Raw genomic sequence first — 15933 nt, 5'->3', positions numbered from 1 at the left:
AGCATCAAGCGTCAGCACTGAATCCAGGAGGACCCCCAAACTGCTTACACATTTTAACTCACTTTCATACATACACACACACTCATGTATACACTTAGTCCCCCATCATAGACATATGGTCCATGTCCAATGTTAATTGGTCTTAAGAAGGTATTTCTTTAAGGCAATTTCTCTTTTTTGCCACTGATTAATATTATTTGGTAGGTGTGATGTACCAGAACATTTGCCCCCCATCCCTCTGGGAACTTTCAGTCCAACACAGACAATGGATGACAAGCAAAAACTACTCGTAGAGTCCATTCAGGAACGTAAAAGGAAGCTGGAGAGACTCCAGTCTCAGGTGAGCGATTTTCCCCCTCCCTCCTTCTCTTGGCATGTCATTGGTACAAGCCAGGATAACTCTAGAGAAGGGGAAATGGCAGCCAGGTGAGTTATTTTACTTTTTAAAAGGGGTTTTCAGAGGGGGTGGGGGCTGTCTTGGGTTTTTTGGGCTCCAGGAGCCCAAGAAACCCAAGACAGATGTGTAGATGGGTACCAGAAGTCGTGCGGCGAGATCCCCGGTGCCGTCTACACAGCCCTCACACCTGGAAAGACCCAGGTCTTCAGAAAGACCCAGATCTTTTTCCAGCAGACAAATTACCTCGGCTCAAAGCAAGGTTTGTGCCGAAAGCATTTGGTTTTTCCCTGAAGTGTCATTTGGATGCCCCAGGAGAAAACATGGAAGAGCTCACACTATAGGTGCTGTCTGGATGCACCCTAAGAGAAGATTTATGACTTTGCTGTGTTGAGCAGTTTCTATTCCCTTTACCTCACCCTTTGTGCTTAGCAAAACAACTCATTAAATCTGTGCCTTTGCTGGGTCAAGCTAGCCTCTAGAAACTAACTTTTCAGGTGCAGAGCTGTGATCAATATCAACTTGCATTATTATTTAAGCTACTAAGCAATTATCAATACACATACAGTGTTGTTCTGCAAATCAAAGCAGTAGTGGTTGATACACATTTGCAATATGGTGAATTGAATACACTTGTTAAGCTGTTAAGCTATTAAGCAGTTAAACAGTAACCATTAGCAAATTTATTGAACATATTTGTTAAGCAAAAGCAAATAGCACAGATTTCAATTATTCCAACCTGTGTCTCTTCAGTAGCTTGTGAATTCAACTCAAACTTGCATTATCATTTCTATATTTGATAGCGAAGCAAATTGCATTCTTTCTTTTGGATGTATCTTTTACCATTTTGGAAAGCATGATGGAGATCAATTCCTTTGTCCCAGATCTATTGGATCTCAGGCTTCATATGCTTTCAATACAGATTTAGTACAGTTTTTAAAACTATGTTATATTTGTTTTTAGTTCAGCATGTTGGCCCTTTCCTGAAGCCTTTTCTTCTATTTAAATTGTCACTGAATTGCCCTCTAACTGTGCAGATCAACTTGCACACACTATACTATTGACTATTTTTGTTTGCTCTGACAGTGTCAACTAAAAGAGTGCACTTGGCAGGGAGGAAATGACAATTTGAAAGAGTAAATTTACATTTGTCTTTCAGTCAGTTCATCAAACTTCCAGCTCTGGATAGATTCCTGTTCATAGGGAAGAGAGAATACGCAGCTGCTTCTTTTTATTTATTTACGTATATACGTTATTCAAACAGACTGGATGAACTTCATTGTGTGCATAAATGCTAGCAATACTTTTTAATGACCTCTGATTTCCAAACCATCATGGAATTTTCTTTGGGTTTTTTTTAAAGCAAAATTTTCTTCTAACTCTCTTTTTTCGTGTCAGGAGTGACTTGAGAAACTGCAAGTCGTTTCTGGTGTGAAAGAATTGGCTGTCTGCAAGGACATTGCACCGGGGATGCCTGGATATTTTTCCATCCCGTGGGAGGCTTCTCTCATGTCCCCGAATGAGAAGCTGGAGCTGACAGATGAGAGTTTAACCCATTCCCCGAATTCGAACCACTGACCTTTCGGTTAGCAGTCCTGCTGGCAAAAGGGTTTAACCCATTGAGCCACTGGTGGCTCTCTTAAGTCATTATTGCAAACCGTTTAGAAAATAACGTGGAGTCATTCTACTTAAGAGAGCCACCAGTGGCTCAATGGGTTAAACCCTTTTGCCAGCAGGACTGCTAGCATTTTCCTAGCTTGTACATTATATGTGACAATATCTTATGAAATAAGATTCAGAATATTTTTTACAGAAAATTCTCTTCTGAAAAAAAAACTTGTTGGATAAAAAATATATTATACACACACACACACACACACACACACACACACATATATATATATATATATAGGCAGATGGAGGAAAGATAGGAAAGAGTAGCTGCCATATCTGTATTCAATGTTTTTCACCTTGTTAATGATAACAGAATGTATTTCAGGCATGAAACCAGACATCTCCAGAAGTTCCTGATGAGTTCAAAAATTATTGTTTTATGAGCTATTTTATCAAGTATTTGTTTGCTGAAAAAGAAACATGCCTATATTAAGAGCATCAAAGCTTCTATTTAGAAAAATAATCAAGAGAAGCAAATGTTTATTCCTCCCCCTCCCCTTTTTTTAATTCTTACAGAAACTTCACTTTATACAGCCACATACAGTTCCCCACTGTACTGCTGCTGCCAAAAGTCCAAAGCATGTGAGTAAATTTTGCCTGCATTGGGGTGAACACTTTCTTGAGGATGCATATATTTGAAATTACTGGCAACTTCAGAAGTTCCTTAAAATGTAACAGCACTAAACTGCAGCACAGCATTCTAAGTGTTTCTCATCAAACTGTACGTCAAAGGATCCTGTAAGATGGATCTATGGCACTTAAAGCAGAATCAAACTGCTATAATATTGCTGTGTAGGTATGCCACCATTAGAATAATTTGGCAGTAGCAGCAGCTCTGATTTAGACCCACTTAATCATCTGCTCAATGAATAGTCCCAAGATACCGTATCTTCTATTGATTTCATGAGTTTATCTTGGGCATTTAAGTTGTTATATGACCTGTGTGCTTATTCTTCAGGAAAACAGGATCATTTCTTATGTAGCCAGAATGGTACAACTCAAATACCAGAAAGCAAGTGTCAGCAGACACCCCTTTGTTTGGAAATGTACACATTTATAATCCTGGTTTGTCAAAGGATGAAATGCCCGGGCCTCTAGTTTGGATGACACGCGTGGGTGCATCTACACTGTACAATTAAAACAGCTTGGCCCCACTAACTCCTGTGGTCCAATGCTATGGAATTGTGGACATTGTTGTTTTGTTAGTTCTTTAGCATTTTCTGCCAAAGAGTTTTGGTGCCTCATCAAATCACAACTCCCTGGGTTCCATAGCATTCAGCCATGGAAGATAGTGGTGTCAAATTATATTAATTGTACAATGCAGATGCCCCTCAAGTTTCTGCATTCTGGTGGATTTAGCGATTGTGCTGAAGTTATGCACTCTGCTACGCACCACCAGCCCATAAATTGGTCATAGTAATTCATGATTCTTCACTGACACACAGACAAAGTGTCAGGCACTGAATGTTAGACCAGGACCAGAATCTATGGTCCATACTGCACGTCTGATCATGTCTACGTATGGAAACTAGATCTCCAGGTATGGCTACTAAAGAAACCCAAAAACGTAGACATCCACTGCCAATGGATACTGGTCTGGATGAATCAGTAGTCTGACTGAGTATAGGACAGCTTCCTATATTCATGTGTATGTGGCCCATTCTTACAAGAAGTGCTCAACAAATATAAACCACCCTTATGGACTATTCAGAAAAGTAATTAATTTGGCAAGCTGTGGACTTTAGGATTATTTTTAAGGACATTTGATCTGTCTTGAACAAATCATAACTGCACATTATTTCATAACTCAAATCACTAAGCAGATCTATTTGTCTTCAAACTGAACTGTTCTGTTCAAGTGATACCTGTTTTTCCCTCTTTCAAAATAATAATGATGATGATGAAAATGTCAAGAAGATCATGTACCGGAAGAAAACTTCAAATAAAGATTCATCTCCAGCCTGCAGACGTTTGATTAAAAGTAGGACAAAAGCAGAACACAGCCAACACACGACCCATCAAAAGCCGTCACCTGCAAAGCAAAAGATTCCCTCTGAAAGGAGGAAGCAGCCTTGTCAGAAAGAAAAATATTTCCTTTCAGTGCTGGAAGATACAGAGGATTACAGTTTGCCAAAAGTATGGTATACCTTTGGTTAATTACTGAAAGAAAAAATATGTCATGCTTTCTTACTCTAATTGATAAGTTGTTTTCACATTGTTGTTTTATTCAGAAAAATACATTGCTTAAATGGGGGATGGGTAATACCCTTAGTTCTGGGGCCACACAGACCAGAGAGCTGTACCATTTCTCATGTCTCAGCTTATTTTTATTTGTTTAAGTTAATCCAACTCTTGTATTCTCCGGAGGGTATGAGGGCGATTTGACCAGGTTTGATGGCCTCTATTTTAGGCCTAGGACCTCTTTTATACTACAGAATTATAACACTATGATTCCTCTTTAACTATGGAATCCTGAAACATTTAGGGAAGCATGTTTATAATTATCAGCCAGATACCTTCAATGCCTCATGAAACTACAAACTCCAGGATACAACTATGGTAGTTGAAGTCAAATGACAGTGCTATAATGCTACAGTGCAGTGGTTCTCAACCTGTGGGTCCCCAGATGGTTTGTATTATTTATTTATTTATTTGGGGCATTTATACTCCGTCCTTCTCACCTCCGAGGAGGGACTCAGGACGGCTTACAACAGGCAACCCATGGTGCCGATATAAAAATCACAATACAATTAAACACAGTAACGCCATTATAAAACAATCACTTTAAAACAGCCCAACTAAAACAATTTGCAGGTTTAAAACATTGTCCGGGTCAGAACATTAAGGTCATTAAAACATTCTCTTCACAGATTATTCCAACTTACTGCTCAAAGGCTTGACCACATAGCCAGGTTTTAAGTTTTTTATGAAAGGTCAGGAAGGAGGGGGGCAACCTGATGTTATTGGGGAGCCAAGGAGCCACCACGGAGAAGACCCTGTTTCTCGTCCCCACCAGTCGCACCTGCGATGGTGGTGGGTCTGAGAGCAGGGCCTCCCCAGATGATCTTAGCGTCCTTGGAGGTTTGTAGAAGGAGATACGTTGGACAGGTAAAGTGGGCCAGCGCCATTTAGGGCTTTATAGGCTAAATCCAACACTTTGAATTTGCTTGGAAGTCGATATGCAGCCAGTAGAGTTGGTGTAACAGGGAGCTTATACGCTCCCTGTAACCTGCTCTGGTGAGCAACCCCACTGTCAATTGTTGGACTAAATGAAGTTTCTGAGCAGTCTTCAAAGGCAACCCCATGTAGAGTGCATTGCAGTAATCTGTTCTCGATGTATTGAGTGCGTGGACCACCGTGGCCAAGTTTTGGCCTTCAACTCCCAGAAATCCTAACAGCTGGTAAACTGGCTGGGATTTCTGGGAGTTGTAGTCCAAAACACCTGGGGACTCACAGGTTGAGAGCCACACCTATACTATGGGGAAAAAGAACCCCTTTTCCCAAAAAGGAGAGAAGTAGATGGAAATTGGAGAGTTGCTTGTCCATAGGCCTCACCTTGGATGCATCTAGTTTGGATGGCACACAGAGGATGTACCTACACTGTAGAATTCATGCAGTTAGATACCATTTTAACTGCAATGGTTCAGTGCTATGAAATCACAGGAACTGCAGCTTTACAAAATGTTTGCCTTCTCTGCCAAGGAGTGCTTGTTCCTCACCAGACTACAACCCCTGTAACTCCATAGCATTGAGCCATGGCAGTTAAAGGACCTCATCAGACGGGCAGTGTGAAAGCATGAGACAACAAAAGGAACCATCTTACTTTTTTCCCTCCCATCTAGGTCAGCATTCTGCCATCCCACGTCCTTCCCCCCTTGAGGTCCATCTTTCCCCTACCTTTCTCCATTTTGTGCCATTAGGGGTTGGGTAACATCCAATTCCTCTAAAGGTACTTTGGACTACATTTATCCATGCTGCCAAAATGGAGCCACACGGAGTGCCTCCAGATGTTGCCCTGTGTTAATGTGATAGGTTCTGTGGGATTCTGTTTCATCATCATGGAGAAATGGGGAGGAGACACAGAGAAGACTGCATCAGATGTGGTCATAAGTGGTCTAACTGCATTAATTCTACAGCATGCACTTACTGATGTCAAGCAGGTGATGTAAAAAGATAGGTGCTATGTCACTACCTCGGGACTATGTCACTACCGACAGGTCGCAGGTTCGAATCCGGGGAGAGGCGGATGAGCTCCCTCTATTAGCTCCAGCTCCTCATGCGGGGACATGAGAGAAGCCTCCCACAAGGATGATAAAACATCAAAAATCATCCAGGCATCCCCTGGGCAATGTCCTTGAGGACGGCCAGTTTTCTCACAACAGGAGCGGTTGCTCCTGACATGACAAAAAAAAAAAACTACCTCGGGAATGTAGGATAGCAGTCAGGACAATTGTGGCTTGTTCCATTTGGGAATCGGCCCAACTGTCCCCTTTATCCCTAAATCAGGATTTGGTGCAGGATTTGGACTTTTTCCTGACTTAAGGTATCATAGGACAAGGCTGTTTTAAGGTGACTTTGCCCTGATTACCTGGATCAGTTGCGTGCAACATGGAGCCACCATGGGGCTGATTCATATCTATACAGACCCTAGTTGTCAGTGTCAGAAAAGTTAGACATAAACCAGATGACATTTTGAAGATCATCAAGAACCTGAAAAAACTGAAAGAGTAGATTGTTGTTCTTGCATGCCAGCTTGTTGTTGTCAATAGCAGACATCACTTAATTTACAGCAAAGTCTACACCAGTGTGAAATATTTTGCAGTTTCTTAGCTTTTATAGCAGCAGACAATAAATACCCCTAATTGTTAATCATGAGACTGCCATGCTGATTCAATTAGCAAGTTATATCGATGAAGGCATTTTCTTTATTATCATGCTAGACACTCATGTCATCAAGCTTTAATTAATTATGGTAATTATTCTAATTCTAATGCAGGTGGTACCTTCTGAAATACAAGATGAACAGTTTTATCACGAAGTACCTGAGGTCATCAAAATGGAAACAGATAGTGATCCAGAAATCTTTACTGTATGAGCCAATTTGTTATTTTCTTGTTCAAATCAGGTGGTCAGTAGCTGTAAAACTCAAACAGAGCTTTTGAACTCTGCCTCGAAAATCATACATTGTCATGGTGGTTGGATTATTCTGGGAGCCGTAGTCCTAAAATGTAATTTTTCAGAACTATAGCTTCCAGTTAACGGTTCATTTTTAAAAGCCATTGATGCAGGTACAAATGGAAAGGAGCATGTTGAACCCTTATTCTTCCCCATATTGCTTCCTCTTCACAGACTGGTTCTGATACGAAAAATTGGGATTGGCTAGGAGAAAGGGGTACTTTTAAAATAGGATTTCTGCACTCACTAAGATATAATTAAGAGAGACTCAAATTTGCTGTGAGTTTTCCGGGCTGTATGGCCATGCCAACATAAAACAACAATGTATGTGTGTAACTCGAAAGAAATATAGCAAGGAAATAATTTCTACAACTCTGTTACGAGTTTGTGAAGAACCTCCTTCACTATAGAAGCCTTTATTTTGGAAGCTGAATTTCTTGACCACAAATGGAATTGGAGTTGAGATTTTTCACAGCTTCGGGACTGATAAGGGCTTGATTGTTTCTATATGCTTCACTTTATGTCTGCTACTTATTCCTTGAACAGTATTTCCTTTGTTGGATTATATATGAGAATTGTATTGTTACAAGTATTTTTGACATAATAATACAGCTTTAAGTAACTTACTCTCAGGTAGAGTTGTAGAAATTATTTCCTTGCTATATTTTTTTGCGAGTTACGCACATACATTGTTGTTTTATGTATGGCCATGCCGCCAGATGTTGCCCTGTGTTATGTGAAGGGTTCTGTGGCATTCTGGAACATGGCCATACAGCCCGGAGAACTCACGGCAACCCAGTGATTTCCATGGAAGCCTTCGACAACAGATCTGTCAATGTTTCTGCTGAGTTTTTGTTGAAATTCAACATTACACAGCACACACATGGACACAGAATTGGACAAGTCAGTTGGGCAATATATTTGGTGTTGTTTTAAAAAAACAAAAGGGATCAGAGAAAAATTTGTTGTTAACACCTTGGCACCAAAAAGAATTATCATTGTAGAAAATAGATGAAAACAAAATTATTTTACATCTCTAATAGTCAGCTGCCTGCCTTTAGCATTCTAAACCTCTGTTTTCCAAAACACTCCTTGCCTCAATTACTTGTGGCTCATCTGCTCAACTGTTTGGTTTGTCTTGAAATGTACTGTGCCTCTGGCAAAGTAAAAAAAAAAGTGGTCCAGAAATTAATATGCTGTTATAATTAGTAGATATTTAAAAGAGCTCACCAGTCTGCATTAATTATGTTCCTGCCACTTGGAGTAAATAGCAGGTGGCCAACCTGCAACAAAAAGGACTGTGAGCTAGTGAGATTCCACTTAACATATGTCAGATCTTACATTTTACAATCACTCTGGGAGGCTGTGATGATAACAAATCGCATAATGAGAAAAATCAGCACAGGAAACGGCTTTGAGAAAGCAATACAAAATAAACATCTTACCGTCACTTAAGATTAGTCTAGTCCATTGAGGGCCATGGAAGGGTAATAATACAAGATTAAAATAAATGATGTTGAGAATTCCCAAAAAGACAGTTTGAAAAGTAAATGGGATGTTACGGAATCCACAACTGCATTCTGCACATAATGTTGCTTGGTATATTTGCTTTGTTATTTTAGTGATTCATTCCAATTGATCAATATTAAAATTGAGGTGTTAACAGGCATCCTTCTTGGGTAGTCCCTCTTCAACATATTTCTTAATAATTCCGGAAGTCAGTGATTGATGAGAAACTTACAAAAGTGGGCACATAAAATTGTAATGTAGCAGCTAGTTTGCCCCATAAATCCTGTGGAGAGAAAAAAAATCCTTATCCATGTATGAAGTGACCCAAGAGAACATCCTGATAGTCACTTCCTAGAGGGCAGCTGCAACAGGCTGAGATGGAATTTAGGGTGAATGTGTTGGACAGCACAGAAATAATTGTTTCGAACATGTAGATACCATATATACCCAAGTATAAGCCGCGTTTTTCAGACTGAAAATGCCCCCCTCGATTTATACTTGAGTCAAAGTTATTTATTATTTTAGTCTGTTATTGTTATTATTATTATTACATTTATTGTTTTACATTATTATTATTATTATTATTATTATTATTATTATTATTATTTTAGTCTGTTATTGTTATTATTATTATTACATTTATTGTTTTACATTATTATTATTATTATTATTATTATTATTACATTTACCGTAATAATAAAAATGGGGTGCTCTCTAAATTAATATTTTCTTATAATTAACTAATGTGTGGGAAAGAAAGAAAGAAAGAAAGAAAGAAAGAAAGACTATAAATAGCTTGGAAGAAAGATAGGCTGTCCTAGCATATCATTGTGGGAATCCTGAAGTTCCCCAAAGATTGCTGGATTGCCATTTCTATCAACCATAGTCAGCATAGCTAATGGTGAAGAATGATGGGATGTCCAGCAAAATGTTATCCGGAGGGCTGCATATTGAACATAGGAATGTTTGGAGCAATTCCTATTCCTACCGTCACCCCCCTTTCCTGCATAGTCAGGAACAATTTTGAAGCTACTCTATTAATGCTTTTGCATAATTATAGTTTGTTGTGTCATCTGGACTAATACATTATGGTTAATGTTGCTATAATTGCATAAAGTTTCACCACAGTTCTTGGGCAAACTAAAGCAGAAGAGGAGAAGAGGGAAATGTACATGTCAGAGGCTCATTTCTACTGGTAGCCAACTGAAAATGGGGCAGCAATAATTAAGTAGAGAGACATCTGAGAATTAACTGGAGGCTGAGAACTTCTAGAAATGCGACATCCTTTTGACCTGATATGACATAGCAATCTTGTAGCATGGTTGCTGGTTGCCTACTCTTAACTCAGCATATATACTAGAACATATCACTGTCTAGGTGTTGGGGAATGTGTAACAATACTTGTTTTGACTTTTCATTAACCTGAAGAAAACTACTGCATTGTCACTTGTAAGTGAGTTCAGTTTGGAGATAGTGGCATGAGATACCAGTAAGAAGGAGATAAGTAAAATGGGCATTAAAATGGGTATTAAAAAGGAGGGGAAAGTCATTCAGGAGCTAACTTTTAATGGTGAAACTAAGGCTGTATCGACACTGCCAAATAATGCAGTTTGAACTGCATTGTATGGGTCTATACTGACCATATACTGTAATTCAAACTTCATTTTGGCAGTGTATATCCAGCCTAATTATGTAGTAGATTCCCCCTGCCAAAGTACTATGTACTACCATACATTTTAAGGAAATCCCTGTTTATAACCCAAATGTCATTTTCCAGATTATAATATCTGACAGTGAAACTGAAGATTTGCCAAAGTATGAAGACAGTAATGATTTTTCTTTCATTCAAAAAGGTAAGCATTGTCAAAAAAAATAGCTGCACATATTGGCCTTGAATGAGTATTAAAGATAGAAGCGCCTGGGCCATTAGAGCAGTGGTACTGAATGTGGTGGTCATTGTATCTGAAAGCCATTGGCTACTGGTCCATGAAGTTTCCAGTGGGGAATGGGTCTCATGTAGGTAATGGGAACATATATGGTGCTGATCCCTGGCACATTGAGAGAGGAATTACCAGTTCCTCGTATCAGAAAACATAAGACTGACTTCATCAGGACATCTCCCCCTCTCCCAGTTTAGACTGCCTTTAACTAGTCAAGTCTCACATGTAGTCATGGGGTTACACTGGAAGTTACATTTATGAATCCCTGATTAGAGTGGGGGAATAGGGTTGGGAAGACCAATCAAGGAATTCTTATAGAATAACTAGCTAATCAGGGATTTGTAAAGGTGGCAGGGTTTGGGTTGCTGTGAGTTTTCCAGACTGTATGGCCATGTTCCAGAAGCATTCTCTCCTGACGTTTCACCCACATCAATGGCAGGCAGCCTCAGAGGTTGTGAGGTCTGTTGGAAACAGAATAGTAGGTAGCAGCATTTCTTTCTTAGGCTAATGAGCTAGTATCTGGGTGGGGTGTATTACTACCTTTTAAAAACTTCTATATTTAGAGTCTTACTCCTTCAGTCCCGTTTTGGAAATGCCTGGGTAAATAAAAATGTTTTTTGTATTATTTGATTGTTACACTCAAGAGCACTGATGAAAAGAAAGCTGTTTTGGAGAACATTGTTTTATTGCATTTGTAGCATTTGTCCAGAGTAGCAGCAAACCAAGAATCACACTCGGACTCAGTGTGTCACGAGCATGGCTTGCCTTGCTTGGTCTTTGGACACAGCTGCAGCAGGCAAGACTTTATAGTTCGCAAGTGTTCGCTTGCTTTGTTTCTGTCAGGTTGATATTCAGGAAAATCAGATAGAGTGGTAGATAGGAGTTGACAGGCTTTTTCCAGGAATAAATTGTTATGTTGTGTATGTATTTAAATCAGCTATTAAGGTAAATTTTTCCCCTTGACATTAAGTCGAGTCCGATTCTGAGGGGTGGTGCTCATCTCCATTTTTAAGCTGAAGACCCAGCGTTTTCCATAGACACCTCATGTGGCCAGCATGACTGCATGTAGTGCCATTATTACCAGCTATTACCTGTTAGTAAATACATCAGTTCTGCATCTGCCTCAGAGTTTTACTTTCCCCCCACTATATTTGAAATGCTGAAAGATTGTGTTGCTTTTTTTGCTACATTGACTTGCAAGATAGAACTGTAGCAGACCCTTCATATTTACAAAGTACTCATTCTCTCCTTACCACGTTTTTGTACTTTTTATTTATTTGTTTATTTATGTATTTAAAACATTTATTTTCTGCCTTTCTCACCCCGCAGGGGACTCAGGGCAGAGCACAACATATATAAGGCAAACATTCAATGCCATGACCTAAAACCATAAATATATACAAACATTAAAATCATTTATATCCACTTTAAAATCGGTTGCTTAAAAACCATCTCAGGACACCATTCTATTATTGCCTCATTACACTACCTCAAAAGCTTGGTCACACATCCAGGTTTTTTGCCCAAGTATGCCAGTATATGCCAGTATGTTTCAATCTATTGAGTGTTGAAACAACAAACTACTTCTAGAGATGTTTTGTTTCCTTTTACTGAATACAGACTCCAGATGAAGAAAATGTATACCTAATGAATGCATGAAGGGTGACATTTTTTTTTCTCTAGAAGCTGCTCACTGGCATAGTTTATTGTATATTATCTGGGTTTTTTATTTTTTAAAAATCAATGATACCCTACTAGCATTTGTTTAATTTTTGGAAAAAGAGATCCCCAAGTAAAATTATAAGAGGAAAAGGGATTTTAAAAGTGGATCAACTCATATCCTCTGGTGGCTTTGCCCCAACTTTAGTGAGCATAGGCGTAACTCACACATTTGGTGTTAAGAATGCATCTGTTCATTTATCCCACCATCCAGAGAGATAAATGGCAGAATTTATAACTCTACTGGTTACACAGTAAGCATTTTAGCAGTAATCATTAAAAACAATCTCCCATGGAGAAACTAATTGCAGATGAGACGTTAACACCATTAACATTTGGTTAGTGGTTCTTAGATGTCCTATCAATGGTAGTTTACAGTGCTAATTATAAACTGCTGCCACTATGGTAAAGCAAGAAGGGTATTTATGGTATTCTTAGTTAACTAAAACTGGAAGAATCCTTTGTCTGTGTGGTACCAGTGCAGGGTTTCTAGTTTCTTCTGCAAACTGAAGGCATCATTGGTTTGCAAGTACATAGACCACTAGAGAGCTTTGGAGCCATGACTCTTTTTTATTGGCACTCTCATAATCCAATGGGTACTTGTACCTGCTACAAATGATGTACTGTAACTTCCCTCAAATGTTGTCATGTATGTGATACTTGTAGGCATATTCTTATTCGAATAATAGGTTTCAAGCTCAAGTTTCATCAGCATTGGATCTATTCCCCACTCTTCTTTTTTGGGAATGCCATAGTAGCTTTCATGGGGTCAGTTTGTCCAACCTATATCTGCATGCTTATATCTGTGCTTAATAACTGCTTGCTGTTTTTTGTTGTTGCCATGTGTAATGCACATAAAGAAGAACAAGAGCAATCTGATGAAAAGGAGGAAAATCTCGGCTCAGCGAGTTCATGTTTTGAGACAGCATTTTCTGAAAGAGAGTTGGAAAGGTGAGTGTAATTGAGAACTCGGTGCACAACTTGGGTTCTACTGCATTTATAATGTATTGAACTTTTCTTTGAAATTATCACCTGCAACCTCTAAAATGTGTGAGATTTACCAGACTACATGTATGAGGGTTATCCGGAAAGTAAGTTTACAAGGCACGTAGCTCTCACGGGGAATTTTCGTGGGAGAAGTTGGTTTCACTACAGTGTCGTGGGAAACCAGCAGAAGCGAATGAGCAGTGCCAGTCATCAGTAACTCATCAACTGGCATTGTGGTGAAGGTTAGGGATGAGCATCCTCATTCTATTTTCCTACAAGTGCAAAGTTCTTGCTGTACGAGGGTTATCCGGAAAGGAAGGTTACAAGATTTTTTAAAAAATGCAAAGAATGAATATATTTTATAAAATTTACATGAATTATAGCATAGATATTACATTATTTTTCCACATAATCACCATTCAATACATTTGGTCATACATATAATCATAATTTTTATTTTAAGACCAGTGTGGTAGTAGTGACCAAGCATTCACTTCTCTCCGACTAGCCTTGCGAGGACTGCTTCAGGCAAAGGTAGAAATTAAACCTGCACCTCTGGAATTGTCCCAAGAAATAGAAAAATTGTACAGTGGACAACTGCATGGGGCAGGAAGACCACAGTCTCCCAAAAGCCACACTCCTAGCTCAGCAAAATACCTTATTTTTCCCTTAAAATTATGATAGGAATCATAGAATCAAAGAGTTGGAAGAGACCTCATGGGCCATCCAGTCCAACCCCCTGCCAAGAAGCAGGAATATTGCATTCAAATCACCCCTGACAGATGGCCATCCAGCCTCTGTTTAAAAGCTTCCAAAGAAGGAGCCTCCACCACACTCCGGGGCAGAGAGTTCCACTGCTGAACGGCTCTCACAGTCAGGAAGTTCTTCCTCATGTTCAGATGGAATCTCCTCTCTTGTAGTTTGAAGCCATTGTTCCGCGTCCTAGTCTCCAGGGAAGCAGAAAACAAGCTTGCTCCCTCGTCCCTGTGGCTTCCTCTCACATATTTATACATGGCTATCATATCCCCTCTCAGCCTTCTCTTCTTCAAGCTAAACATGCCCAGCTCCTTAAACCGCCAACTATTTCATGATCCCATTTGATTGAGAAATGGAAAGAAAAGATGTCTGAGCTAGGGCAGTGTTCTTTGGGCATTATATTTGCATGTATTGAGTTTGTGATTTTAACAATAATCATTCCCCCCAAAATTCACATTTTTGTACATATTTAGTTGGTCAATAGGGGCTTCCCAAGACAGTAAAGAGCACATTGAAGATGCTGTGCAGGAGCCTATTGCTGGCACCTCAAAGACACAGGAAGATTCTGAGAGCATTCCTAATACGGAAAAGATAGAAACATTAACTTCTCACATCAAGTAAGTATTCAAAAAGGTGTAGTTATGCAGTAAATGTATGTATCCTTTTAACCTGACAAGGATTTTTGTTTGCCTGATTTCATACGAAATATGAACCAAGATGTCTTGAGTTATAGACCTCTTCAGCTGTGATAGACCTCTTCAGCTAGTTAATGAAATATATACACTGTATGGAATCAGCATTCAGGTGATCCAGTCTGAGATTGTCACATGTCTACCCGCAATCATAGGACAATCTGAGAGTCTGGAAAAAAAGCCATTTGTATTTATTTTGTGTCAAAAGCATTGTATAAATAAGTATAAAATATAAAATAGAGGAAGCACAAGCAGCTAAATAGTTTTAGACCAAAAAAAATGGCAGGCTGTTTGCATGGATGTTTTTTTAAAAAAAAAAAAAATTTTAAAATTACATTTTCAGATACAGATTTGATGACACGAGTAGTCTGATTAGCTGATTCAAGAAGTACATTTCCACTGAGGATGAAATTACAAATTATATGTAACACTACTTTAAAACGTGGTTTATTTATAGCATCTTTGTTCCATTCCGCAGTCTACATGCAGTCTATCTTTTAAAAAGATCCTCTCTGCAGGCTTATAATCTAAAAAACCTCATAAATGTTATTTAATTATCACCCAGTGAAGGTTAAAATCATGATTTGCTCACTCTTAACAAAATGTACTGGTGAGAAACATGGAGTCAATATGGATCAGGACTGCAGTACAAAAAAGGGAAATTAACTCCTCCACATGATTCCTCCATCCTATTCTTTCTGCTTCCTCAGGTGCTTTATTTCTTTTTGTATGTAACTCCTTTGTGGAAAGATGGCAATAATTGCACTATACTGTTACTCCATGATAGTGGATCATAGTAATGGTTTGTGACATTGCTACCCTTTAAACATGCCTGAGAGTAGTCATCCTAGAACAGAGAGAACATTTACTGTAAATAAGCACATTTATAGCTTTGTTTCTGCTTACACCAAAAACATATACAGACAGTTCCCTAGTTACAAACATCTGACTTACAAATGACTCATAGTTAAGAATGGCTGTGGGACAACAGGAAGTGAGAGAAATCTACCCCTCAGAAGGAAAATTCACTCCTGGAAGAGATCATGGGGAAAATATGTCTCTGCTGAAGCTTTCTCACCAATCCTTA

General features: G+C 39.0%; 1 protein-coding gene across 1 annotated transcript in view; it reads left to right on the top strand.

Annotated features, from left to right (window-relative positions):
• MORC1 (MORC family CW-type zinc finger 1) overlaps nt 1-15933 on the top strand; it is a 75139-nt gene that overhangs the window by 47156 nt on the left and 12050 nt on the right. The window contains exons 17-23 of the mRNA XM_060770652.2: nt 205-340; nt 2585-2650; nt 3986-4204; nt 7065-7157; nt 10530-10605; nt 13272-13362; nt 14628-14771. Of these exons, the coding sequence (XP_060626635.2) occupies nt 205-340; nt 2585-2650; nt 3986-4204; nt 7065-7157; nt 10530-10605; nt 13272-13362; nt 14628-14771 (825 nt within the window). The remainder of the gene's footprint in view (nt 1-204; nt 341-2584; nt 2651-3985; nt 4205-7064; nt 7158-10529; nt 10606-13271; nt 13363-14627; nt 14772-15933) is intronic.

Source organism: Anolis sagrei, chromosome 3, assembly GCF_037176765.1.
Source record: "Anolis sagrei isolate rAnoSag1 chromosome 3, rAnoSag1.mat, whole genome shotgun sequence".
Classification (NCBI taxonomy): Eukaryota; Metazoa; Chordata; class Lepidosauria; order Squamata; family Dactyloidae; genus Anolis; species Anolis sagrei.
The sequence above is the reverse complement of the archived record's forward strand: the minus strand, read 5'-3'. Positions and strand labels throughout refer to the sequence as shown.